This window comes from Acomys minous (assembly GCF_964271855.1).
Source record: "Acomys minous genome assembly, chromosome: 2".
Taxonomy (NCBI): Eukaryota; Metazoa; Chordata; class Mammalia; order Rodentia; family Muridae; genus Acomys; species Acomys minous.
The window spans coordinates 79,271,248-79,297,657 of record NC_140484.1 but is presented as its reverse complement, the minus strand read 5'-3'; the positions used below and the strand labels follow the sequence as shown (position 1 = coordinate 79,297,657).

Genomic DNA, 26,410 nt, shown 5'->3' with positions numbered 1-26,410 from the left:
ACAGGTCAATGAGATTTATTATAATGTTCCCATGCATAATCCCTCTTTTTACATAGATGGTAAGAGAGTTTAATGTCAACAGTGCTAACAGACATAACTCTTCATGACCATTGTGATTTTCATTTTTGCACCAAGGAAGCCAGACATCACTCTGAGCTGCAAAGGGTTATGACAGCACCAAGGAGAAGGAGCAGCACTCTGCGCCCTCCGCTCTGTTGTTTGCTGTCACCACACTGCAGACCCAGGTTCCCTTTGCTCATGCATATTTTCCACTCTCTGTAAACTAACTTTCTAGAACGAAAAGGCAGAAGGGTAGGGGTGCTCACCATTGGCAAGAATGCTTATTGAGAAGGAAACACAAAGGGCACTGTCCACAAGGTTGAGGATGCGTATCACAGGAGTGTCTAGCTTTGCTTGTGTCACCATGAGCAAAACCATCTTCGGCAAGCTACTTCAGTATGCATCAGCATCCATCCACGTCTTCACCTGCAAAGTAGAAACAGCAACAGCACCAGCCTCGCAGGCTGTTATTGAGCGTGTGCAGTAGCAGCAGGGATGAGCGTGCTAGCCTCTCTCTAGGCAAGAGCTTGAGCTGTTTTTATTAGCACTAAGTCATGCTTGATGCTAAGAATGGGATACACAGCTGCGTAGCTTCTATCTACAGCAGTTAGACTAGACAGCCAGGGTCCCTGTATAAAAATGATAGCATACGGTGGACTGCTGTCATCTGAATAATACAGGGTGCAGTGACAAAAGGGCAAAGGAAGAAGAAACTATAGAATTAGAAAAAAAATACAAGTGGAAGAAAAGGCGGGCAATTTTACTGATATCACATGCTAGTTTGAAAGAATTTGGAATAAAATCCAGGTATCTTGATCTACATGCTAAGAGCATTCCATAAAACTGTGTCATGACACTGGCACTGTGTATCCAATCTGCAGTATTAATAACTGGAGAGTCCTTTTCTACAAGTTATGCATTTGATGTACATTATCTCATTAAATCGTTGTAATAAGCAAGAATGAGGGATTATATTTCTCCCACTGTGCCAATGAGAACATTGAGAGATGGGAAGATGAATACTTTTCTCAAAGTCATATGGTCATAAAGTATATGGTTCAGGGCTTCAGAGAAAAACTTCAGCGAATTGTAATGGAGGGACAGTGGGGAGAAGAGACTGGGGACTGGCAGGCTGCCTCTTTGTTTTCAGGAAATAGGCTGCTTTTACTGGCATTGGAAACCCAAGCAGAGGAGTTAACAGAGTTCGAAGTGATGGAGGGAGACCTTGGAAGCAAATCCAGACAGCAGAGCCAGAAGCTAAGAGTTTGACAATTCTACAGTTGTCCAGGTTTTTAGGGCTACACTGGTCACAGAGTGAAGAAGCATTCAGTAGCAGGGACTAATGGTGACAGATCTTTGTGAGGATGGAGCGTTCATCATGGATCCACTTCCCAGGCTCCAGCTGCCACTTTCCACTCACCTGTCTTCCCCACAGGCATTTGCCGCTTTGTGTCAGAAGACAAAGTCCTCCGAGAGTCATGATGGTTCGGCTCCATTGTCAGAGACTTAGATTCATCTGGTTTGTGAAGCCTGCCAGCCGGCACTACCACAGAGATCCCCAGCTCTGGGCACCTCTGACGCTCAATGACTTTGAAGCCATAAATCGCTGCGAGAAGCCATTGCCCAAGAGCTTTAACTTTGCTGCGGATGTACTGGACCAGTGGTCCCAAAAGGAGAAGGTAAAAGAGCTCCTATCGTTCACTCATCTCTTTCTTCTGGTCCTCTCACTCTGCTCTACTGGACAAGTTCAAATCAATTCTTTATTAGTGATGGCAAGGACCTGGTTAGCTCCACGGAGACTCATGAGTGCCAAAAGCCAAAAACCACGGTCCATTCCAATCAGTTTCTGTCCTTTGGTTGTTCTCAGAAAACCCAAATTAACTCCACCTTGGTAACATGCTCATCCCCTCTTGAAAAAAAAAAGGCAGACTCTGAAGGGATGTGTTTCCATGTTTCCAAGAAGTAACAGTAGCTGTCCTATCTGCCTTCCGTGTTAGTCAGCATTCCATTGCTGTGATAAAATACCTAAGATACAGACATGAAGGTTTTTAGTTCATGGGAGCAGAGATTTTACCTTATGCTCAGTTAGCCCTGTGGCAGCCTAGGGCATCACAGGGAAAGAGCACGGTGAGGAAGGCTGCCTACTTCAGGGCAACTGGGGGGCCAGGGGAGGAATGAGTGAGAAGAAGAGGCTGGTTGTTCTCTTCTTTAAGCCTCAGAGCCATAGGATAGAGACCATGTCTTTTAACATATGGGTCTTTAGGGACTATGACTTTTATTTAACACATGGGTCTTTGGGTGATACTTCCAAACCATAGCACATTATCTTCTCTTTTCCTATACTTTCCTGGCCAGTCTGGAGAGAGGCCAGCCAACCCAGCCCTGTGGTGGGTGAATGGCAAAGGAGATGAGGTGAAATGGAGCTTCCAAGAACTGGGTTCCTTGTCGCGAAAGGCTGCCAACGTGCTCACGCAGCCCTGTGGCCTGCAGAGAGGAGACCGGGTGGCTGTGATTCTGCCCCGCATCCCTGAATGGTGGCTCATCAATGTGGCCTGCATGAGAACAGGTCAGTACCACAAATGTCGGAAGTGTAAATCAAGCAGAAACACGGAGACCAGAACTTGAGAATTTCCTGAAATTCCAGCTTTGGCTAATGCTAATTTTTATAGAAAGGAGAAAAAGAAAATTTTAAATTAAGATCATAGTGTAATAGTAATAACAATCTAAATAAATGATTGGTATTACTGTGATAAGCATTTTTTAGGAGTGAAAATCAAGACACAGTGATGTTAAGACAGTTGCCAAAAGTCACATCACTTCACATTCACATAATTAGAGATCTAGGGGGACATCTCAGTGGGTGAAGTGCTTGCTGTGCAAACATGAGGAACTGTGTTCCCACATAAAAGCTTGGCATGGAGGGACCCTAGCACTGTGGGGCAGAGGGAGGTACATCCCTAGGGCTCACTAGCTGGCTACAGGTAGTCAAAACAGAAATTTCTGAGCTCGTACACATATACCCACACACACAAATAAAAATGAAAATGAGAGTTGCGTCTTCAGAGTCACACATAAAGCTCTATAAAAGCAACCGTGAGTGTGAGCACTTCTTCACAGAGCAGAGTGTGCTCCCAGAGTTCTCTCTTCAGAGTGTGTATCTGGGCTCTCTGTAACATGGAAATAAAAAAGAAGAGCAAGTATTTGGGGTTGAAAAAACTTGAAAAAATATCAACAACTCTGACCCACATTGGAAAAATTTTCCAGTCAAAAGAATTAATATATCCAAATAGTAGTACAACATCCCCCAAGTAAAAACTTGTGCTTTCAGACAGGGCTCTGTAAGCCATGGACTTCAGGTCCCCCCTATTTTGGTAAATAGGATGGTGATGCAATACAGCTGGCTCCTTTTGCTCTGCAGCAAACATGCTGACTGAGGCCAAGAACAATCCTACTGTTCACAGAGCTCAACATACTCACGACGTCCTTTCCCAGAAGAATTCTCTGATTCGTGGTCTAAAAAAAAAAAAACTTCAGACATCAATTAAAATAAATAAGAATGCCAAAGGATAGACTACTGCAAAGAATAGAAAGATGTGTGCGCAATGTTATAAACAGGCATAGGAGAATGGAAACAGCTTAAGTAGAAATGACTAGAAATGATTATATAATTTGTAATCTAACTAAGATGTAAACTGTGTTGAGGTGTTGATTGATGACTGAATGTCTGGCTCTTAAAGAGGTGGCACTTAAAAGAAAATTTATACTAGTGATAATATATTAATATTAATACAATCCGGAAAATTTCATAGATGTTAAGATGCTCTTACTGCCAATAAAATAGATGAAAGCAGGAATATAAAAATGTTTGCATTGACTATATATAAAAGGAGACACAAATGGAAAATCAGCCACGGCTGGATGAAGATTAGGGGTGTTTTATCTGTCATAAAATATGCACTTAATATTACTCAATATGATTTATTTAAATTATGAAATCCACGAATCCAAAACACACAAGCTAGTATTTTTAAAAGTTCATTAAATGAAGAGAAGCAGCTGCACATCTATTTTCTCCACAGAATGTCAACTCTTTTATGAGAATTGTTCTGTTTTGTTTTGTTTTCAAGACAGGGTTTCTCTGGGTAGCCTTGGCTGTCCTGGACTCGCTTTATAGACCAGGCTGGCCTTGCCCTCACAGATACCCACCCACCTTTACCTCCCCAAGTGCTGGGATTACAGGCAAGTGCCATGAGAAAATTTTAAATCACCAAATGGCAAGCTATTTTGGTTTTGCTGCAAGGCATATGAAGTAAAGCCTAAGATACTTGCCATCCAGCAAGTATTTGCTGTCTGAAACCCATTACGAGAAATCTTCACCCTCCACTCCCAAGGAGGTCATCTTCTCATTGAACACATTCACAAATTCCCCAAGGAATCAATACTTGTGGATCATTAAGAGCAAATAACTTGTAAGAGAAACAACTTTATATTTTTAAATTGATTGATCACTCTGAGATCCTCTAAGGTACTTTCTTAAAGGAATAACAGCTAAATCAGTTAAAAGGATGGCAAGATGGCTCTGAAAGTACAGGTACTGACTGTGCAAGCCCTTGCACCTGGGTTTAGTCCCCGAGGCCTACCTAAAAGTGAAGAGAGAACACTGACCTCACCAAAGTTGTCCTTTGTCCACATGTGCACCATAGCATGAAAGCCTACACACACTTGTACACATACACACATGCGTGCACACATACAATAATGATAATACTAACAACAATAATTAAGAGGAGTTGCCTTACTAAGAATTTAGCCCCCACCACTTCCTATTTGCTGATTGCCGAGTACTCAGCAAGGAATACCTACCTATATAGCACAGGTCTTGGGAGTGATGGAAATGTCTCTGGGGACTGGCTTTGCCACCTACTGACTTTGTGACCTTTAGATGAGTTATCATCCATTGGCATGTGACACGTGCTCAGTGAAAGGCAGAGGCTATCTGTAATGATTTGTGAGCCACTGTCTTCCCATGGATTCCATTTAGAGAGTCAAGCCACCTGCTTACATCTTATCTTTATGTGTAATTCTTACATCTTTTTAAAAGATTTATTTATTTATTATGTATACAATGTTCTGCCTGCATGTACATCTACATGCCAGAAGAGGGCACCAGATCACACTATAGATGGTTGTGAGCCGCCAGTTCTCAAGAATTGAACTCAGGACCTCTGGAAGAACAGACAGTGCTCTTAACTGCTGAACCGTCTCTCTAGCCCTAATTCTTACATCTAATCCTGCCCCATGTGTTCTTCTCACAAGAAGTTTTGAAATTCTTTCTCTAGCTGGTGCGGGGTGATTAAGTGTTACCATGATTATCTAGGCAAATTTCGGCAGTACCAGACCACTATGTCAGAGATCTGCAGGCTGGCTCTGCCACTAGTCAGCTACCCCCAAAGACTGCATGCCCCTGCTGGGCCTGCTTAGAACAGTAGTCTTAGGCTACTGAGATGGCTTGGTTAGTAAAGGTGCTTACTGCTCAAGCCTAGCTTCATGAGTTCGATCTCCAAGACCCACAGAAAGGTACAATGAAAGAACCAAGTCCACAAAAGTATCACCTGACCTCTATGCAACACACACACACATAAACACACACAAACACACACACACACACACACACACACACACACACAAACAATAGATAAATATATCTTTTTCTCTGCACCAGACACAAACACACAAACCACAACCAGGAATGATATTTAGAGGATTTAAGAGCTTGAACAGGCTGCTCTGTCAACGAAACATGTGTGCCATGTTATCTCTGTCTTTTCCTTAGTTCAGATTTTTAACTTATGACATGGCAATATAGTGATGGAGTCATGCCCACAAGCCATGCCCAGTTCATGGTCCATATTGTATAAACCTCAAATTATGAATGGCTTCACATTTGTAAACACTTGGAAGATATTAAGGAGAATATTTTGCAGCAAATAATATAAAATTGTGATGCAAATTATATAAAATTAAACTATCAGTGTCTTTACATAAAGTTTTATTGGCACACACACACACAAATAAATAGGCAGGCATTTTTCCATCTGCATAAAGTTTTTCATTCTGTTCTGTTGCACTGGTGAAGTGTGTATATTATAAAACATTTGCAAAAAGGAGATAGCACATGAAAAGAATTCTAGTTTCTCAGTACCTTTTAAATTTCTATTATTTTCTTCTCTTATACCCAGTGGATTATCTTACAAAACTCACCTTAACTGAAAAAGATTGAATGAGATGTTCATGGAAAATATGTCATAAAATGTAATGTGATGCTTAAGTATTACATAATCACAATTCAACCATGACATTAAAATGGTTCTTAGTACTAGCCTATCATTATGAATCAGATGTTGTCATTCTCCCCATGTTAAAGATAAAGGTCAGAGAGATCAAATTTACAAGGCTAGTAAGTTGAAAGGGCAGGACTAGACTAAGGCCTGTCTGACTCCAAACCCAGAGCTGTAATGAGTCCCCATACCAGGGTCCTGTGGGATGTTCCAGGGAACCAAGGCACAGGTGGCTGAGGGCTCCGATCTGAAGTTCTTCTCCACCCAGACACAAGGCCCACATTTTCCCACAGTCTCCAGAACTGCTAGCTCAGGAATTAACTTTCTGTTCCAGGGCTTGTCTTCATGCCAGGAACGATCCAACTGACCAGAAAAGACATCCTCTACCGGCTGCAAACATCGAAGGCCAAGTGCATTGTGGCCAGTGAGGAAGTGGCCCCCGCAGTGGACTCCATTGTGTCAGAGTGTCCCAACCTGCAGACTAAACTCCTGGTGTCTCCACACCACTGGGACGGGTGGCTCAGCTTTCCAGAATTACTTCAGTGAGTATAGGATGGGAGGCACAAAACGTAGCTACATCTCTGAATCTGATTGTCCAAAGACTCAGCAGTGTCCATTGTTGGTCTAGGCTCCTTCCCCAAAAAGAATATTTTTAAGTGTTTGGGGGTTTTGTCTGCATGTGTGTTTGTGCATCACATGCATGCAGTGCCCATGGAAGCCAGAAGGGGGAATATGAACTTCCAGAAGTGGAGTTACCGATAGATGTGAGCTGCTCTGTGGGTGGCAGAAATTGAACCTGCCTCCTCTGTAATAACAGCAAGTGCTCTTAAACACTGAGCCATCTCTCCTGTCCCCCAAAGAATCACTTAATTAAATTATTTACAGGCTTAAGAAAGACAGCTCTGTTGTGACTTTCCTGTGCCCTCGGTGGCCTGTGTGAGTGGGCTGTAGAGGCTGGCCTTTGCCCAGCTCCTAGGCCACAATTTCTGCTGGTCTTCCTGCTATCCCTTGGACATGATCTTGCTCAAGACCTTCGCATCCGCTGCCTCTCTTTCCTGGAATGCTCTTTCCTAGTCCTTTTCATAGTTTTTCCTTTTTAAGTGATGCTGTCGCTGGCTGACTTAATGGGAGCCATAAGGCGTTTCCTCTTTCATATCACTGTGTCTTCACATCACTGGTTCCTCACAGAGTGACCAGACCAGACTCTTATTCTATTAGATTCAGTTTTTCTCCTCTGAGGTAGGGATTGGAAAACCAGACTCAAAAGCCAAATCTGGCCCATCACTTGATTTTGTAAATAAAGTTGTATTGGCACACAGAGGTGCTCATTTGTTTGTATATGCCTGTGGCTGCTTTCATATAATGATAGCAAATTTGGGCAGTTGAGATAGAGACTATATTGCACACAGAGCCTAAAATGTCTGCTATCTGACCCTTTCCAGGAAACATTACAGCTCCTGTCGTAAATTATACTCCCTAAGGAACCCAAGGCTTTGCTTGCATGTATGTCTAATACCTTTATCTTCAATATCTAACAACACATGTGTGGTGCTAAAGGAATTTAATAAGCAGATGAACAAACAAAACACTTTACTTTGGTTTTCTGCGTAGGAAAAATGGGAATAATTATACTGAAACATTTAGTCATATTTGAGGATGAAATAACATGAGAAAATATTTCCTACATTATTACAAATGAGAAAAAGTGTTCATTGATATCATAATCTTTAACTAGCTGATACTATATAAAAATTTAAAAATCTAGTTATTTTTTGGAAGTTGTGAGCCCAAGTAAGTTAAATGGCATTTTTGGAAGTCTGTATTTTAATCTATGAAATCAGGATGATGACAGTATGGGGTTGCAGAAGAAACAAATGAAATAAAGGAATATGGCATGCTCAACATAATGGCTAGAATAAACAGCCCAATAATTTTTTGTTTTTGCAATTGCATTTGCAGGCTGGCTTACACAGCAGATGGAGGAAGCAGAAGTTGGGGCTAGTTGGCTTTTTATTGAGAGCCTGGGTAATGGGATGCTGTCATTTGAAGGAAGATGGGACTGGCAATGTAACTTCATAGTACTGCTGGGTCTCCATTCCCAGCACTACACAAATGGAAATTAAAGCAGGCGTAGGGTATATTCAGAAGGTCAAAGCAGAATGTGATATTAGAAGGCATCTTAAGATTCACAGAAAAGCCGGGTGTGGTGGCGTATGCCTTTAATCCCAGCACTTGGGGAGGCAGAGGCAGGTAGATTGCTCTGAGTTTGAGGCCAGCCTGGTTGACAAAGGGAGTCCAGGACAGCCAAGGCTATACATAGAAACTCTGTTTCAAAAAAAAAAAAGATTCACAACAAAATACTATTGAAGAGAAAAAGAAGAACAAAGAGAGAGAGAGGGAAGGAGGGAAGTTTACAGCCAGCCATATTGAGATCAGGGATCTTAGAAAATCCAGTGGAGAATACATGAGTCTCAAGTATAAAGATAAAATTCTGGGAGTTGCCAGGAAAAAAAATCAGCTCTGAAAAATCCAGAACTTGGGGAGCGAAGAAGAGAGAAATGACAGACTTCACCCTTGAACATTTCCATGCCTCTCAGAGATTGTAATGTCTCTTCTTTTAGTGAAAAGTAAACATGTAAATAAAAGCCTTATATTAGTAGGTTCCCTTACTGAATGGAGAAATGTCCAAAGAGATGTTCCCTAGCCTAGAATATTACGTAAAGTGACATAATCCCCCTCTCTGGACCCCAAAACATCTAATTTCACCCTTTATTTGTTCTGGAAGAAAAAAAAATCAATGACCTTTCTCATGTTAGGGTTCAGGAATAGCCACATACTGATCATTTGAAACATCAGACTCAGATTGATGGAAGTTTATTTGAACACTGAACAAGAACTGACCAGTCAGGTCCATGGTCTGAATTTGGGTATTAGACTGTGACTGTGGTTAGTTTCTAAGGCAGGCTTTTAGTAAGAGAAACCATAACCAGGTAACCAGGTGGGAAGCAAGTGGAGGGCAGCGTTACATCATTTTGACCAGTTAAACACAAAAAGAATTGACTTTGTTCTGAGCACACTGTAAACAGGTGCCTAGACAAAGCATTTTGAGCTGATTGGCTGGAATTTAGGGTAGGAGAGCTCTTGGGGGAAGATTCAGCTCTCTCGGAGTAAGGAACATAATAGGATGTTGTGGCCTTAACTCTAGTAGAACTTCATTTATCTTTAACCCAAGCATAACATGCATTAATCACCCATTGTTTTATTCTAAGCAGCAAGCATTGAACCTTCCTGGTTTCCGGCATGTGGGGCCTGAGAATTTGAAATTAATTTCACCTTATAATCAAAATGGAGACTTGGAGTCAAAATGGTTTCTGATATGCTAAGAGCTGATGTTAACACTACAGTCACGCTAGGAACTAAACTAGGTCTCAACGGAGGGCCTATAGAGTTTAAGCAAGCGAATCAGGTTACAACAGTCTATTTAAAAAAAAAAAAAAAGAATTACCAAAAAAAATCTTAATATTTTGTGAAACTACTTTTGAGCATTACAGACTGAGTATGTCTGTGACCTAATGGTGTCTATTTTGCAGATTCAATGGCATTCAGTCATTATTAAAATTAGATGAGAGTTAGGGATGTTATTAATATGCTAGTGTTTGCCCAGCATACATGAACCTTGGACTTTTCCAGTGCATCATAAGCTGGATGTGGTGGCACATGTGTGTAATCTCTACACTCAGGAAGTTGAGGCAGGAGCAAGTTTTTTGTTGTTGTTTTGTTTTTTCAAGACAGAATTTCTCTGTGTAGTCCTATCTGTCCTGTAACTCACTTTGTAGACTAGGTTAGTCTTGAACTCACAGAAATCTACCTGCCTCTGCCTCCCCAAGTGCTGGGATTTAAAGGCATGCACCATCATGCATGCCCGGCATTTCACAAGGTGTTTAATAGGATAATATTCAGTAGTGAGTGAGTGTGTGTGTGTGTGTACCTCAAAAAAATCTGAAATATTGTATCAGTTATCCATCACTGACTAACAACTTATCTAATACTTAGTGATGTAAAACAAAATAACACTTTATGTGTTCATATACCAAGAGTCAGAATTTCATACTGGTTCACCACCAGCAGCTGGTCTCTGTTTTAGCTTGGTGGGGTCAGAAGATCAGAGACAGGTTTATTCATACACTATTGGTGTTGCCTGCCAGTAGAAATATCTCAGCTCCCCTCACATGCCCCCCTCTGTCAAGCAAGACAATTTGAGCATCTTCATCTGGAGCTGAGTCAATCCTCTTGTCCCCAAGAACAGTAAAAACAACTAAGAAGCCTCTGCAGCCTGACCAAGAAGTCCCAGAACCCACACTGTGTGTGCCAAATTGAGTCATGAGCCTCAACCAGATCTAAGGATGGAGGACATCTGCTCCATCCTTCAGTGCAGGGATGGCATATTTGTCCAAGGACGGGAGGAGTTGGGGAGCTGTCTACACAGACTTACACAGACTGCTGTCACCTAATAAAAATGCTTTCCACCTTAGTAATCCAAGTGCAGACAGTGCAAATGGTACTGAGGGTTTCCTAGTTGGCTTGATGAAGCTAGCACAGACCCCAACTCAGCTGTCCTTCACTGTCCCATCTTTAGTATGATGCCAGCATGACTAGGAGAGTTCCAGATAATCACATTTTATATGTTCCATATATTGACAGTGCTCATGGGCTTCAAGACAGGATGAATGGGACTGGAGATGGTGGCATCCTATATTTATCATTCTTTTTTCCTCATGAAGATGTGTATGGTATGTGTGTGTGTGTGTGTGTGTGTGTGTGTGTGTGTGTGTGTGTGTTCCTATGTATGCAGGCACATATGCACATGTAAATTTTGAATGCAAAGGCCTGAGGCTGATGTCAGGTGTCTTCCTCAGTCTCTCTCCACTTTGCTCATTGAGGCAGAAGATCTCTTTGAACTTAGCGCCCACCAATGTCACTCATCTGGGTAGCTAGCTTGCTCTAAGGGATCTGCCTCTACCTTCCAAGCAATTAAATCACAGATGGGCTATCACACCTGTGTAGTATTTACATGGGTGCTAGGATCTACATCTTGGTCCTCGTGAGCCATCTCCCCAGCCCTCATCACTCTTTTTTAAAATGGGCAAATGTCTCCTGTGAGTTAATATCTATGGACTATAATTCTCCAAGGCCCATTCCTAAACCAATCACTGGAAAGGAAAAGAATGATCCTGATTGGTTTAGCTTAATTACAACTAACAGAAGCAGTTTCCCCCAAAGCATGTGGTTACCTAGTGCCTGATCAAAATTAGGCTTTTATTAGTTCAGGAAAAAGGATGGGATGGCTCTTCAGTCAGCTACTAGCTGTTTCTGTCAGAGAGATTGAAGGTACGCAACAACAAACAAACAACAACAACAAAAACAAATCTTAAGTTTGATCTTAATGTATTTGGCTTTGGAATCTAAATCTTCCTCTAAGCCCTAAATCTTGAATTGGTATCAATTTATGAACATTCCATGCTGGTTTTAATTTTTTTATAAATTTAAAAAACACTGAAATAAGGTGTATTTGCTTCTGTCGTTAATGTGGTAGGTTACCTTGGCTGTCTATTTGGCCCACAGAGAGATGAGCTTTAAAACAGTGACCTACACTCTTGCTTCGTTGCCCTGGTTGTTAGAGTCCCTCTACATTTCTACTCAGGGAACCTCTGTGGTAGGTTCAGTTCCTAACTCCCTTGTGGTAAGAAGAAAACTAGCACAGAACAATGACACAGACTTAAGCCTCTATCTTGGGGTTCATCTGCAGATCAGCCTCTGAAGAGCACAGCTGCGTGGAGACAGGAAGTCAAGAACCAATGGCCATTTACTTCACCAGTGGGACCACAGGCTCCCCCAAGATGGCTCAGCACTCACAGAGCAGCCTTGGCATTGGGTATGCCCTTTGTGGAAGGTAGGAGAGAAAACTTCAGTTTTGTTCTTATTTTGGTTCTAGCTAGGTCTCACACAGTAGCCTGATCTGGACTGTAACTCACTATGTAGCCCAGTTAGCCTCAAATTCATGCCAATCCTCCTACCTCACTCGACTGCATTCAAAGAAAGGTTGGTATTGCAGGAGTGCACCACCACACCATGTCTTTGTTGTATGCAGTTTCCCAGGCTGCTAGTGTGGGTGTCGGTGTTGCTGCTGCTGTGACTCCTCTTCTTGAATGGCTACTAAGATATCTCTGACAAAAATCCAAAAACCAGAGCTCTCAATGCCTCTGCCCCACCTTAACTAAATGGTGCTGTCTAATTAATTGATTAAGCAAGAATTTAGGATCAGGGCTTGATTTTAGCACTTTTGCCTCTCTCTTCTCATTGCCAGGTACCTACCTAGAAGGGTCTTTAAAAACAAGACAACCTAAAACAGTTACATCCTTTGTTTAATTTTTCTTCAAATTAAGGCACTCAATGATTAATCTCAATCATCAATCTGATAAAATCTAAAATACCCAAGGGATCATCTTCTGGTATGCCTTGGAGTTTCTTCCTTGATGAAGTCCCATGAGGGCTAAGACCCACCCACCGTGGGCGGCACCATTCCCTAGGCTGAGATCCTAGACTGTATAAAAATTAGAAAGTGAGCTGAGTGCAAGCACTCTTTGGGCTCTGCTTCCTGACTACTGACTCAGTGTTATCAAGTCCCACAGGCTTCTGGAGCCAGCTCTTTGCCAGCTTGATGGACTCTAGCCTTAGACTGTGAGCAAAATTAAGCCCTTTCTCCTTTTGCCAGTATTTTATCACAGCACTTAGAAAGCAAATATCTTATCTACTTTTCCAATAATATCTACATACTTGCTTCACATTACTGTGTGCTTGTTCCTACACTGTTTCCCTAAGATAAAAGCAGATATCTGTCTTGTGTGGTTCCCAACAACAATGTCTTCTACATAATATTAACTCACTAAATATTTGTTATATCAATGGACAGACGTTGACAAGTACACCAAACCCAGCCCCCCATTCTACTCCCGGATGACGTAAGATTCAGAGGAGCCCTTCTAAGGAGAAGAAGAATTAGAACCCTGAAATTGCTTCCACTGTGGCATTGGCCAAGGCTACTCCTCAAAAAAGACTAGTGTTTCTTTTTACTTTTTATTTTGCTCTGGTCTGTTGTTTTTCTATACGTAGGTATTGGCTGGACTTGGCATCCTCAGATATCATGTGGAACATGTCAGACACTGGCTGGATCAAGGCTGCTATTGGTAGTGTGTTTTCTACATGGCTTCGAGGTGCCTGTGTTTTTGTGCACCGGATGGCCCAGTTCGACACTGATACCTTCCTAGATGTGAGTCTTGACCCCACAAAACCATAAAAAAGGAATTCCTCAGACTCTAGGGGTTTTCCAAGGTTCTGGGTTGGAGGCTGTTCTCTCTCTCTCTCTCTCTCTCTCTCTCTCTCTCTCTCTCTCTCTCTCTCTCCCTCCCTCCCTCCTTCCCCCTCTTTCTTTCTCTCTTGCTTTCTCTCTTTCTCTTTTGCCTTCTTTCTTTCCTTTTTTTTTGGCAAAGTCTCAGGGAGTTGACTTCTGAATGCTTTCAAATGGAGGGGAACCACCCACCACACACTCCTGGGCTCTCAATGGGAAATCTAGGCTGCAGCTGTCAATCACTCAGGGCTCACTGGTGGATAAAATGTGGCTGCTTAGGAGCCTAGTTCTAAATAACATAAGACTCAAGCAGATACTTTGTTTCTGCTCTAATGCATAAAGGACAACTGCTAATTTCAGGAGGTTGCCTTTTTCTTACAGTAGCCTTTTTCACACCCTCCCGCTCCCCGTTTCTTCTCCCATCCTGTGCTCCTCTTGTAATTCATAGACTTCAATACTCCAGCAAACTAGGTCCACATATCTTCCACCAGAGATGGCTACTTTAAGATATCTGATAGCACAGCACCATCTGTAGCCTAAAACACATTTCAAAATAACTAGAGCTTTACATATTGTCAACACATAGAAGTGATTTTATTTGAGGATATACACATGCTAATGGACTTTATGTGTGTATGTATTAAATGAACATATATTATTATTATTATTATTACTATTATTATTATTATCTCCATAAACTGGGGCTTTTTTTTAAACCAGGGCTTCTTAAACATTGCCACTCTGACCTTTTCTCACCAAGAAATATTTATACAACTCTACAGTTAAGCAAATCCAACACTGTTTACAATAAATCATAATTTATTTTAGAATAATTCTTTGATATAAATGTGGTTTCATAATTCATTAAAAACAAAGAAAACTTACATACTAATAAAAATATGTGGCAGCTGTAGCCTGATAATCACATGATTTCATCCGAAGAGTTAAGAAAGCAGCTTGTGCGTGAGTCAAAGCTGCCTTCAGCCTGTGACTTTTTGGTGAGGGATCTAACAAGACGGCTTGAATGCTTTAAGAGAAATACAGTGAGTAACAGGAAGGGGGCGCTCTGCATGAAGTTTAGCAAGTGCCCTGAAAAAATGAAATAAATGATTACTCCACAGTCTCAAAACTTTCTTTTGTGTGCCAGGCGTGGTGGTGCACGCCTTTAATCCCAGCACTCGAGAGGCAGAGTCAGGCAGATCGCTGTGAGTTTGAGGCCAGCCTGGTCTACAAAGCAAGTCCAGGACAGCCGAGGCTAACACAGAGAGACCCTGTCTCGAAAAACCAAAAAAACAAAACAAAACAAAACAAAAAAAAACTTTCTTTTGCAAAATTAGAGCAGTTTTGTTTTACAAATACACATTATACTTCTTAAAAAGAATTTAAGCTTCTGAAGCAGGTACATAGAGAGTTAAGCTACTGTGTGAGTTAAGAGGTGTTCTTGACATCATGACGGTCTAGTTGGCCTGCATACATGTGGACAACACTGTCCAGATGCCCGTGCTTAATACCAGCTGTGAGCACACTTAAGGATGCAGTGGGGCATGCTCCTCCGTTAAGAGCATGAGAATTCTCCACTAACACAGTGGAGAATCGCACTAGACTTGAGGATTTGACCTAAGGAACTGTATGTGTAGTAAGCCTGGCAAAGTTTAAGTCCTTTAAAGTGGCTGTGTCTGCACTGACTCGCTGTTCTCTGAAGTGGGCTGTCCCTCACGGCTACTGCTGAAAGGCCCTAGTAGGTTAGAGCGTACATCAGGCTCAGTGTAACACAGCACACATGGGTAAATATGAGTGGGGTTTTACAAGAGTTCACCATACGGAGCTCTGGAGTTGAGCAAACAGATTGGTACTTCCGATTGTTCTCAAATTCAGCAATTAATCTACTGACTTTGACAGTCTATGCCTTTTCCTAGGCATAGGACACTAATGATATCTGGTAAATACTTACTTTCTTATTCCATGATTAGCAGGCAGTAATGAAAAAACGGTAGTAGATGTCATCTCTGGCTACAGCCTCCAGCTCGCCACTCCTGACATGTCTGCCTTTCTCCATCACTCAGACGCTCACCACGTATCCCATCACAACCCTGTGCAGCGCTCCTACTGTGTACCGGATGCTCGTACAAAAGGACCTTAAGAGGTACTGGGCAGATCTCTCCATTTGAACCACACACAGAAGCTGTCATCCAACATTACAGAGCTTCCTTTTCCATACAGGGTGGCCCAAGACTGCGACTCTCATAGTGGTGACACTGTGGACCAAATAATATTGTGTTCTGGGGTTATTCTATATGATACTGAGGAGATGCCGGTAGCATCCTCCCTTCCTCTTCCTTCATCCTCACCAATCAAAATGTCCCAAGATATTACCAAATACCTTATTAGAACAAAACCATATGCCAGCTTAAGATCTGGGAGGCAGGCAGGGGCGATAGCTCAGTCATATGCTTGCCACACTAGCATGAGGACCTGAGTTTGGTCCCCAGAGCCACATGAACAACTAGGTGTGGTAGTGTGCACTTGTAACCTAACACTGTGGAAGCAAAGCCAAGCAGATCCCTGGCTCATTGGTAAGCCAGAAGAGCCTGCTTAAGGAGCTCAGTGCCCTTAAGCATTGAGAAAGACCCTATCTCAAAAAACCTGTGGAATCATACCTGAAGTTGCCTTGTCACCCACATAGACATAAAGAAATACAGACATGGGGACCTGAACACGCACATATACTCACACCTGCAGTACCATGGATGCGAGCGCGCACACACACACACACCTTAGAATCAGCCCCTTCAAAGCAAACAAAAACCACCCATATGCATCCTTGAAGAGAAGTTAATGAAACTTAAGGCTTCAGGGTTATATATGCTTTAGCCAAATCATCCACCTATCAGGTAGAATTGCAATGTATTTGTACATAACTAAATACAATTTAGCATATGGTGTTCTATGACAAAACTTTCCCTGGAGAGACACAACATATGCATCTATTCACCCCAGATAGGTAGCCAATGACAGACCAAAATACAGAAACCACCAAATCCAACTTAGTGAACCAATGAGTTTTATTGGGGTTACTTACTTGAGTTTGAGTGATTACTTACAGGAGCAGAAATGACTCAAAAACAGCAGCATCACCAAAGCCTATTCCACCACCAGTGACAGCTCACAAAATATAGGAATGTGGAACTCACTGCACAGTCTGCAGGCAGCTCACAGAGTGGAAAGTCCTTTCCAAGTCCAGGCAGCTGCTCTGCTCTCAGAGTCTTCTTTGAAGATTGGTTTGTCTGAGTCTTCTTTTCTATTTTTAAGTTTGTCTTACTTATTTATGTACACAATGTTCTGCCTGCGCTCGAGAAGAGGGTACCAGATCTCATCACAGGCAGTTATAAGCCACTATGTGGCTGTTGGGAACTGAACTCAAGACCTCTGGTAGAACAACCAGTGCTCCTAACCCCTAAGCTATATCTCCAGCTCTTTCTTTTCAACTTTTATTGCTTACTCTGGCAGAGAAGGGTCTAGTGAATCTGGTCAGTTCAGGGACTTCCTGGGCTATTTTTAGTTGTTACCTTCAGGTCCTCCAGTTTTAAGAAACTTTCATGCAGGATAGAAAGTATCCATCTTGGAGGAAATTGTTGCACAATACATTGAAAGAAAAAAGAAGAATTTGAGTCTTGTAGGCTTGGCCATCTTCCTTTTGCACTGAGGTCTGGATGCCCAGAGGAGGAAGTGCTGTGAGAGACAGAGTGACACAGATAGGCATCTCCTTCCTTGTCAGCATCACGTCTTTGTGACTATCAATGGGAACTTCTTGCCTCACGTTTTAAGCATAATCCAAAGCTATGTAGGGGTTGCTTGAAGACAGAGTATAGCCAGGCATGATGCTGCACACATTTAATCCCAGCCCTCTGGGAAGCAGAGGCAGGCAGATCTCTGTGAGTTTGAGGCCCACCTGGTCTACAAAATGAGTCCAGGACAGCCAGGGCTACACAGAGAAACTTTGTCTTGAAAAACCAAAAAGAAGATGACAAAGAAGATGATGACACAGTAGATTTTGCCCATGTAGCTTCCTGCTTACTTGGAGTCTCACTATGTATGAGAGTCAGACTGGCCCAGGCTTTCTTGTCTGAGTCTAATGGGCCACTATTTAAAAATACAGAGCCAAAGTCTAAGAGGCAGGGCCTTGCTACTTGCTTACATGGCATTGGTAAGCCCTGATTACTTTCATCTCCCACTATGACAAGGATTCAGTGTGGATGATATGCTTGGAACGTCAGCCTGATAGGTTCATGGTGTAGAGCGTCCGACTCTATGCTCTATTACTGAAAGGCATTTGCAATTTATTATAACCTCACTGGACCTCAGTCTCCCCAACTGTAAAATAGGGGCTGTGAAAAAAATCTATGAATGTTTCTAGAGTTATTAACACACAGCCACTACCATTAATCTGTGTTGTATCATTTATCTCATAATTACAATGTCTTATATTATCATTAGCATTTTTATCTACCCTTTTCCCCTCTAAGTCTTCCACCTGCCAAAACATAGGTTTCTTCAGGAACTTTTTTTTTTGTCCCTTGTGTGCCGCACGCAACTAAAAGAGAGGCAGCGATATAGGAGGCATTCAGGAAATACTTACGTCATGAATGGCTCTAAGACCTGTTTCTCCTAGCTCTTCTGTTGCTTGAACATCTGAACCTGGGATGATATGCTCCCCACCCCTAACACCACACAACTCTGTCTCTCCAGATACCAGTTCAAGAGGCTGCGGCACTGCTTGACAGGAGGGGAGCCACTCAACCCAGAGGTGCTGGAGCAGTGGAAGGCACAAACTGGGCTGGAGCTGTACGAGGGCTACGGACAGACCGAAGTGGTATATTAAAGGACAAGATTTGTTTAGAAAGTTTTTCCCCAGTGGCTGTGGGAGATTGGATCCACGACCCCAGATAATACCCAAATCCTCAGATGTTCATGTTTCTCATATCAAATGGGACAGAATTTTTACAGAACATAAATGCATCTTCCTTTACATTTTAAATTGCTAGATTACCTATGGTACCAAATACAATGTGAAATTGCTATATAAAGGCAGTATTTAAATAGCTGCTAGGCTGTTACTGGGAAATAGCAGGAGAGCAATGCTTGTATATTCAATATGGGTGTAATTTTTTTAAAAAGACTGTACTTTAAATCCTTTGATAGTTGATTCTAAGGACACAGAAGCTGTATATGTGGAGGTCTGGAAGTATGTTGGGGCTATTCGGAGCAAGGATTGAGCACTGAGTTCTTGAAGTGCCCCACTCATGGCCCCAAATCTTTATAGGATTTCTCAGAATACCTCACTGCAAGTAGTTATCATAGTTTGTGAATTGCTCAGCGAGGTATGGCTAAAGGGGAACTGTGATTTGCCTCCCTGCCTCCTCCCTGCACAAGAGATATCTCAGGGAATTTAGGGGTTGATGGGGTTTGGGCCTGAGTGGCTCATCTCTCCATTACACTGAGAAGGACCTCCCCACTTCCTCTGGGAGACTTTATTCCAATGTGCACACAATGAAGCCTGGAAGGTATGGTTTTCAGCTGAGTGGTCATCAACTAGATACAGGATATGCCTGTAATTCCAGTCCACAGGCAACTGAGTCAACAGGACCACACATCCAAGGCTAGCCTCAGCTACATCATGGATCAAAGGCCAGCCTCCACTATTATATAAGACTTTGAGAGCTTCTTTCAAAAGTCCAGACAGGAGCCAGGCATGGTGGTGCAATGCCTTTAATCCCAGCACTCAGGAGGCAGAGGCAGGTGGATCTTTGTGAGTTCGAGGCCAGCCTGGTCTACAAGTGAGTCCAGGACAGCCAAGGCTACACAGAGAAACCCTGTCTCGAAAAACAAAAACAAATACAAATACAAAAACAAACAAACAAAAAGTCCAAACAGTACAATGAGAAAGAACTATGGTCTTCAAAACAGCAGCATGGATGCCATATAGAAATGTGGTAGAAACAGTGCACCTGGTGACTCTGATATACAGATCAAATACTCTAAAAACCTCACCCCAGAAGATGATCTTGCATTCTGGAAAAATTAACCAAAACAGAGAGGGAAGGGAGACAGGGAGGGAGGGAGGGAGGGAGGGAGGGAGGGAGGGAGGGAGGGAGAGAGAGAGAGAGAGAGAGAGAGAGAGAGAGAGAGAGAGAGGTTGTGAGTACACCTTGTGTACTAGCCTATGATTGTCTGCACAGGCCCAAAGAGGGTGTTGGCTTCCCTGGAGCTAGAGCTACAGGCAGTTGTGAGCTGCCAGGCATAAATGCTAGGAGCTGAACTTGGGACTTTTGGAAGACCAGTATGTATTGATAAACACTGAAGCATCTCTCCAGAATGCCCCCACCTCCACCAGGGAGGCTCTCAATGAACCTAGCACTCACGAAATAGGTAAGACCGGCTGGCCAGGGAGCTCAAGAGACTCACCTGTCTTCTCCTCCCCAGCACTGGGCTTACCGGTCCATAACCACACTTGGCTTTTTATCAAAATTTAGGTCCTCATCTTCAAGGACAAGCACTTTGTTGACTTAGCCATCTCCCCAGCCCCCATAGTGGAATTTTAAGTTTCATTGTCAGAATTTATACACTTACCCAAAACATGTCCTCTTCATAGGGAATCATTTGCGCCAATCGCAAAGGACAAGAAATTAAACCAGGCTCCATGGGTAAAGGAGTAGAGCCCTATGATGTCCAGGTATGTTGAGAAAATATCTGACTCGTTCAAGAAAATAAGAATGCTTTAGCTTTTTCCCCTTTGAATTACTACTCATGACCTGTTTTCATTTTATATATATTAAAAAAGGCAAAGACCCATTTGCTTTCTTTTATTCCAGATTATAGATGAAAATGGAAATATCCTACCATCTGGGAAAGAAGGGGAAATTGCCCTGAGGCTGGAGTCGGCTCGGCCCTTCTGCTTCTTCTCTGAATATGTGGTAGGAACAGAAAAGGCATGATGGCTGTGCCTGAGTACAGAAATGGGCCCGAGCTTCAGTGTCAAATACAGGTCTATCTCATCAGCTGTAAAATCTGTGACAGTTCTCAGATAAACTCTACAAATAAGAAACCACTTGTAGTGGTTGTCCTGGGAGAGGGAAGGTGGGTCAGCTGAGGCAGAAGAGGTTGCATGTAAGCTCCCGAGTTCTCAAGAGAGGTTTAGTTCAGATCCTTTGTGCTCTATTCTAGGAAAGGGTCTTTTAGAAATACGACTTGTAAGTCACTCAGTGGATGTCACACCCCTGTTTTTTCTAGACAGACTAACCACCAAATGCCATCTTTGATTGGTAGGACAATCCAGGAAAGACTGATGCCACAATAAGAAGGAATTTTTATGTCACTGGAGACAGAGGAGTGATGGACAGTGACGGATACTTCTGGTTTGTTGGCAGAGCTGATGATGTCATAATATCCTCTGGGTTTGTACATTTGCTGTTCTTAGAAAGTGATGACACGGCAGAATGGGTGGTCTCCTACTTGGGGAATGTGATGATCAGAGGCTGCCTCTCCTCTGCAGGTACCGGATTGGGCCGTTTGAAGTGGAGAGTGCGTTGATCGAGCACCCAGCAGTAGTTGAGTCAGCTGTTGTCAGCAGTCCAGATCCAATCCGAGGAGAGGTAGAGTAGATGTCAGGGCGGAAGCAACAATCACATTGACAAGTGCTGTCCATGTGTCTATGGCAAAGGTCAGCTTGGGGTACCCACTTAATTCTCATCCTAAGGTACATGTATGCTAGGTCATCTATCTTACAAAAGAGTTCCACCCACAAAGAGGTCTGGGATTCTTTGGGTGGCCCATGACAGAAACTCCCCTCAACTCAGAGGCTCAAGCTTCATCTAAGCATCCCTGTGACATTACTGAGGCTCAGTCTCCCTTGTCTGCCTGGGATACTTCCTGCTAGTTCCTCCTACCACATAGCCATCAGCTCAAGACACAAATAACTATCACTCATTACCCTACCAGGAAGGAGTGAAACCTTTTTACAATTGTTTCAAGCCTATTCCACCACATGTCTAGCCGGTGTTGTTCAGCAATTTGTATAGGCCAACTAGCTAGACCTGGCTGATGTGCTGGTAACAGGAGAAAGTGCTGGTAGCCCTGTCAGAAGGAAGTGAGGGAATGTTGCTTAGACAACTGGTGTCCTACTGTACCATGGGGAACAGACACTCATAAGCAACAGCATCCGATTTCAACTCTCATAGAACTGCTACAGCTCAAAGTACATTTCTTACAGAATCAAGAACAGGAAATTGTACCCAAGGTTCCCAAAAGTCCCACTGGTCTATTCAAAAAACTTCAGGGAGTTCTCTGAAAGCTTAGCAAGAAGAAAAATGCTGAGGCAGTGTGGCTCTCAGCACCCTGCTACACCCTTTTCTGTGCCTCCCCCTCACGTACCAGTGACTTTCCACAGGGTACTCTGAACAACATCCTCTTGGCCCCTCAGCTCTTGATCTATTCCAATCTCCGAAATACTCTTTTCCTGCCACCACATCCACACCTTTTCAGTATAACTGATCTCAACCAAACTCCAGAAGCAAATGCCAATTAGAAACAATGTACTAATTGACCTCAATAACTAATTACCTAAAAGCGGTATTCAAAACAGATAGGAAAAAGGAATATGAGGCAAGGACCTCTTATAGGTAGATCATTCCTGATTCTGTGCAGTCAGATCTCCTTCAGACCATATTCTCTATGTCTTGCTCAACATGCCTCTAACTATAAAGGTGCATAAAAGTGCACCTCAAAATCAAGGATTGCCTTATACAACCAACAGAGCAGAAATGTTAAATTCATGTGATATATTTTGTTTGTTTTTAAATAATTTATTTTTATTGTATGTGCATTGGTGTTTTGCCTGCATGTATGCATGTGTGATGGTGTCAGATCTTGGAGTTACAGATAGTTGTGAGCTGCCATGTGGGTGCTGGGAATTGAACGCGGGTCCTTTGGAAGAGAAGTCAATGTTCCTAACCACTGAGCCATCTCTCCAGCCCTCATGTGATATATAAATAGAACTCAGCACTCCCCACGTTCAGTCCATTCCTCTGGAAAGAGATCCTCAAATGTACTTTATAGTTTGTAGTCAAGCTTCATTCAGCATCTCTGGGTTTTGCACTGCTTCCAACAGTCAAGGCCTGTGTTCGGCAATGCTTCCAAAGCCTGGATGTGTTTTACAAGCAAATGGCTTTTCTGCTGCAGGTGGTGAAAGCATTTGTTGTGTTAGCTGCACCCTTCAAGTCCTCCAACCGTGAGAAATTAACTGCTGAACTGCAGGACCATGTGAAAAACTCAACAGCACCTTACAAGTACCCAAGAAAGGCAGGTGCAAGTTACTGTGTTGGATTTTGACCCCATACTTGCGATGTATCCTGGAAGATGCCCCCTTGAGTTTGCTTACTCTGAAAGTTTCTGTTTTAAATTTAGGATACTACGAAGGACCTTTAAAAAGTATAACAACACTGCAGGGGTTAGGAGTATGATTAAAGTACTTGTTGTGAAAGTGTGAAGACTGGGGTTCAGAGTCCTAAAACCCAGCTATATGTGGGGTGGGTATGCCGGCCCACCTGCCTGTAACTCTTGGAAGGCTGAGGTAGGAGAACACCAGGGACTGAGACCTGGTCTCCATGAAAGGTGCAAGAATTAACTGATCCCTGTCCCCAATATCAGCCTCCACAGGCACTTGCACACATGTGCCTGTGTACCCACACAGGTGTGCTCACACACACAAAGACAATGTGCATACAGACACAGATGGAAAAAGAAAATAGTAGACTGCAATCCTAAAAATGTTTTCAGGACTAAGAAAGGCCATTTTGTATGAGGAAAGGGAATGGAAATTAAGAATCACTAAGTCACCAAGCATGGTGACGCATACCTGTAATCCCAGCACTTGGGAGGTAGAGGCAGGCGGATCACTGTGAGTTCAAGGCCAGCCTGGTCTACAAAGTGAGTCCAGAACACTCAAGGCTACACAAAGAATCCCTGTCTCGAAAAAACACCAAACAAACAAAAACAAAAAGCAACAAAGAATCACTAAGTCCCTAATTTTTAGAAGTGGCTCCTAATATACAGAGGAAACTTGGCTATGATACCCCTATAAGTGCCCAAGGTGTTCAAGTGGCTTCATTTAAACCTGAACACCCACACACATGCAGAGGACTCTTTTTGAACAAGCACACTTAGAGACAAGGACGGCTGCAGTACCTTCTAGTAATGGAGTACTATCAATTGCTACTAGTTAACTACAAGACTATCTCGTCATTTGGACCAAACCTGATCTAACCATCGTCACACTTTCTCCACTACAACTAAATTGATAACTGACTTTCAGAAGAGACCTGAAGGTATTTAAAGATATGGTATTGTCTTGAGAGAAAGAAAAAGGTGAATGGCCAAGTCAGGGTGTTTAGGTGAAACCCCTACATACTAAATTATCACTAAGATTTTCCTCAGACTCTTTAGATCCCGGCTCTTAAAAGCCCAGCGTTTTAAGGAAGAGGCCTTTTCTCTCAATCAGGTAGAGTAGAGGGCAATTGAATCCCAGGCCTCCAACCCTAACCCTTAGCCGGAGTTTTTCCTGTTTCACTGACAGCTGGGATGAAACAAATGGAATCAAGTGCCTCACAGTGTGTTTTTCTGTCAATTAGGTGGAATTTGTGCAAGAACTCCCGAAGACAATCACAGGGAAAATCAAACGCAACGTGTTAAGAGACCAGGAGTGGGGACGAGCGTAGCTGAAGTGAATGAAGCTGGACTGAGCAGTGAAGTTAATTTTAGTACTTGCTTCCTGATAATTCAGTGACTACACTCCTCTAACTCTTTAATATTTGTGTTTTCTTGTTTAAAAATAGTTTCTGCTCTGTATTCAGGAAAACAACAGAAAGAAAAAAAAAAAAAGATAAGGACCCTAAACATATTGTGAAGGATACTGTTATGATGATCAAAGCAACACAGAGAATGAGCTCCAGGGTCAAGGATCAAATGACTCCAAAGAGAGGCATACAATGAACTGGGCTCTATTCATCTTGTCCCGATCAATCCAACAGAAAGATGAACTGTGCTAAGAGAGATGTTTTAGATGTCTGCATAACTAGTCTGTATGAAATCACCCCTCCCAAGCAGATTAAAATGCTGTTCAAATCAGGAGTATAAAGGAGTAAAATTCAGTATGGGATTGGTGCTCGTTTTGAAATAAATCCTGCAAAATGCTTTAAACTTGGTTCTTTGGGGGCAGTACTGATTATTCATGAATAAATTTTTAATTACCTTTACTTTTTAGGAACTATGAACCCAGATTTTTTATATATAACCATACATAAGCATCTTTATGGTAAACATACTATACACATCAAAAGACATTTAATATAGGGCAGGAAAAAAAGTACAGCATGCGAAACTTTACAGAACAACTTCATTTTTATTTTTTAAAATACCAGGAACTCTGAAAACAACCTGAAATTCAGCTGTACCAAGAATAAAATGCAAGTAAGAATATCTGAAAACTGTTCAGTTTTGGAGGATGTGCCTCACAGTCCCAGGCTTCTCTCAGTCTGTAGAGCAGGACAGGCACACTGACCACAGCACAGGGATTGGCTTTCTGCTTATTTTCTGTCTTAACTGCTAGAGCTTTAAAACAACCACTCAATTCCTACTCTGGGATGGCATGTAAAGTAGCACACTGAAATGCCAGGGAAAATAAAGTTGGCAAATCTAAAAGCAAAGCACAATCAGCAAGTGAATTTAGATTCCAAGAGCACACAGCACTGTACATTTGGCAAATAGATGGTCACACTCTGGTCTCTAAAAACAAATAAATAAAAAGGCAATCAAAAGAAAGGTATAAATTGAAATCTGAGTGCAGCAACTTCACCACGCTCCAGACTTCACATCTGAGCAAACAGTAATTGGTGCCTAGACCCTTTGTCCCTTTATCTTGGAGGAAGAAACTAGAAGGCACCAAGATTCTCTCCTCCTTTTCCCTTATGTGACACTAGTTTCAATGTCAGACCTGAGTTAACACTTCAAAACACCTGAGGATGCTCAGGCCCCATCAACATTTGCAAGGTGCTGCCTAGTCTCTGCTTCTCCCATATCCTCTTGGCCTGGCTTACCGAGCATGCCTCTGGTTATGTGAGCAGAAGTATCTTCTCATGTCACTGACTCTTCACTTAGCCACCTGTGCAAGGAACCTTAGCATTTATACTAACTTGTGTTAAGATTTAAGCACAAACCCACTTCCCACCTGGACAGTTCATTTTGTGCTCATCCGTCACTTCTGTCTTTTCAATCTCTGCCTGTGAAGAACTGACAGGACAGCTTGGCCAGCGACCAATGAAACCCTGGTACAGTGCTTTCCTACGCTGTTTTTGTACTAGTATATAGAAGTGACTCAGCAGTAATTCCTCATCTCCAACCTTGTCGGGACACCCATAGCTCTACACCCAGAACAGTTCTCCTCTCCCCGACATGTTCTCTACAGAACTGCAATGGTGAACCGTCAGAATTGCTCTTAACGTTAAAACAAACATAACAAGAAAACCACAGAAACAACAAAGCCATCACAAAGTGACCC

General features: G+C 42.5%; 1 protein-coding gene across 1 annotated transcript; it reads left to right on the top strand.

Moving 5' to 3' along the window:
* The first annotated feature begins 8 nt into the window (after positions 1–8).
* Positions 9–26,377, top strand: LOC311589077 (acyl-coenzyme A synthetase ACSM4, mitochondrial). Its single transcript, XM_084767379.1, has 13 exons — positions 9–1,739; positions 2,416–2,626; positions 6,733–6,940; positions 12,205–12,348; positions 13,569–13,725; positions 15,867–15,946; positions 18,550–18,673; positions 20,453–20,533; positions 20,673–20,774; positions 21,127–21,254; positions 21,353–21,452; positions 23,038–23,157; positions 24,486–26,377. The coding sequence occupies exons 1-13, from the start codon at positions 1,425–1,427 to the stop codon at positions 24,570–24,572; spliced, it is 1,857 nt and encodes a 618-aa protein (XP_084623505.1). The 5' UTR covers positions 9–1,424; the 3' UTR covers positions 24,573–26,377.
* Positions 26,378–26,410: the final 33 nt, after the last annotated feature.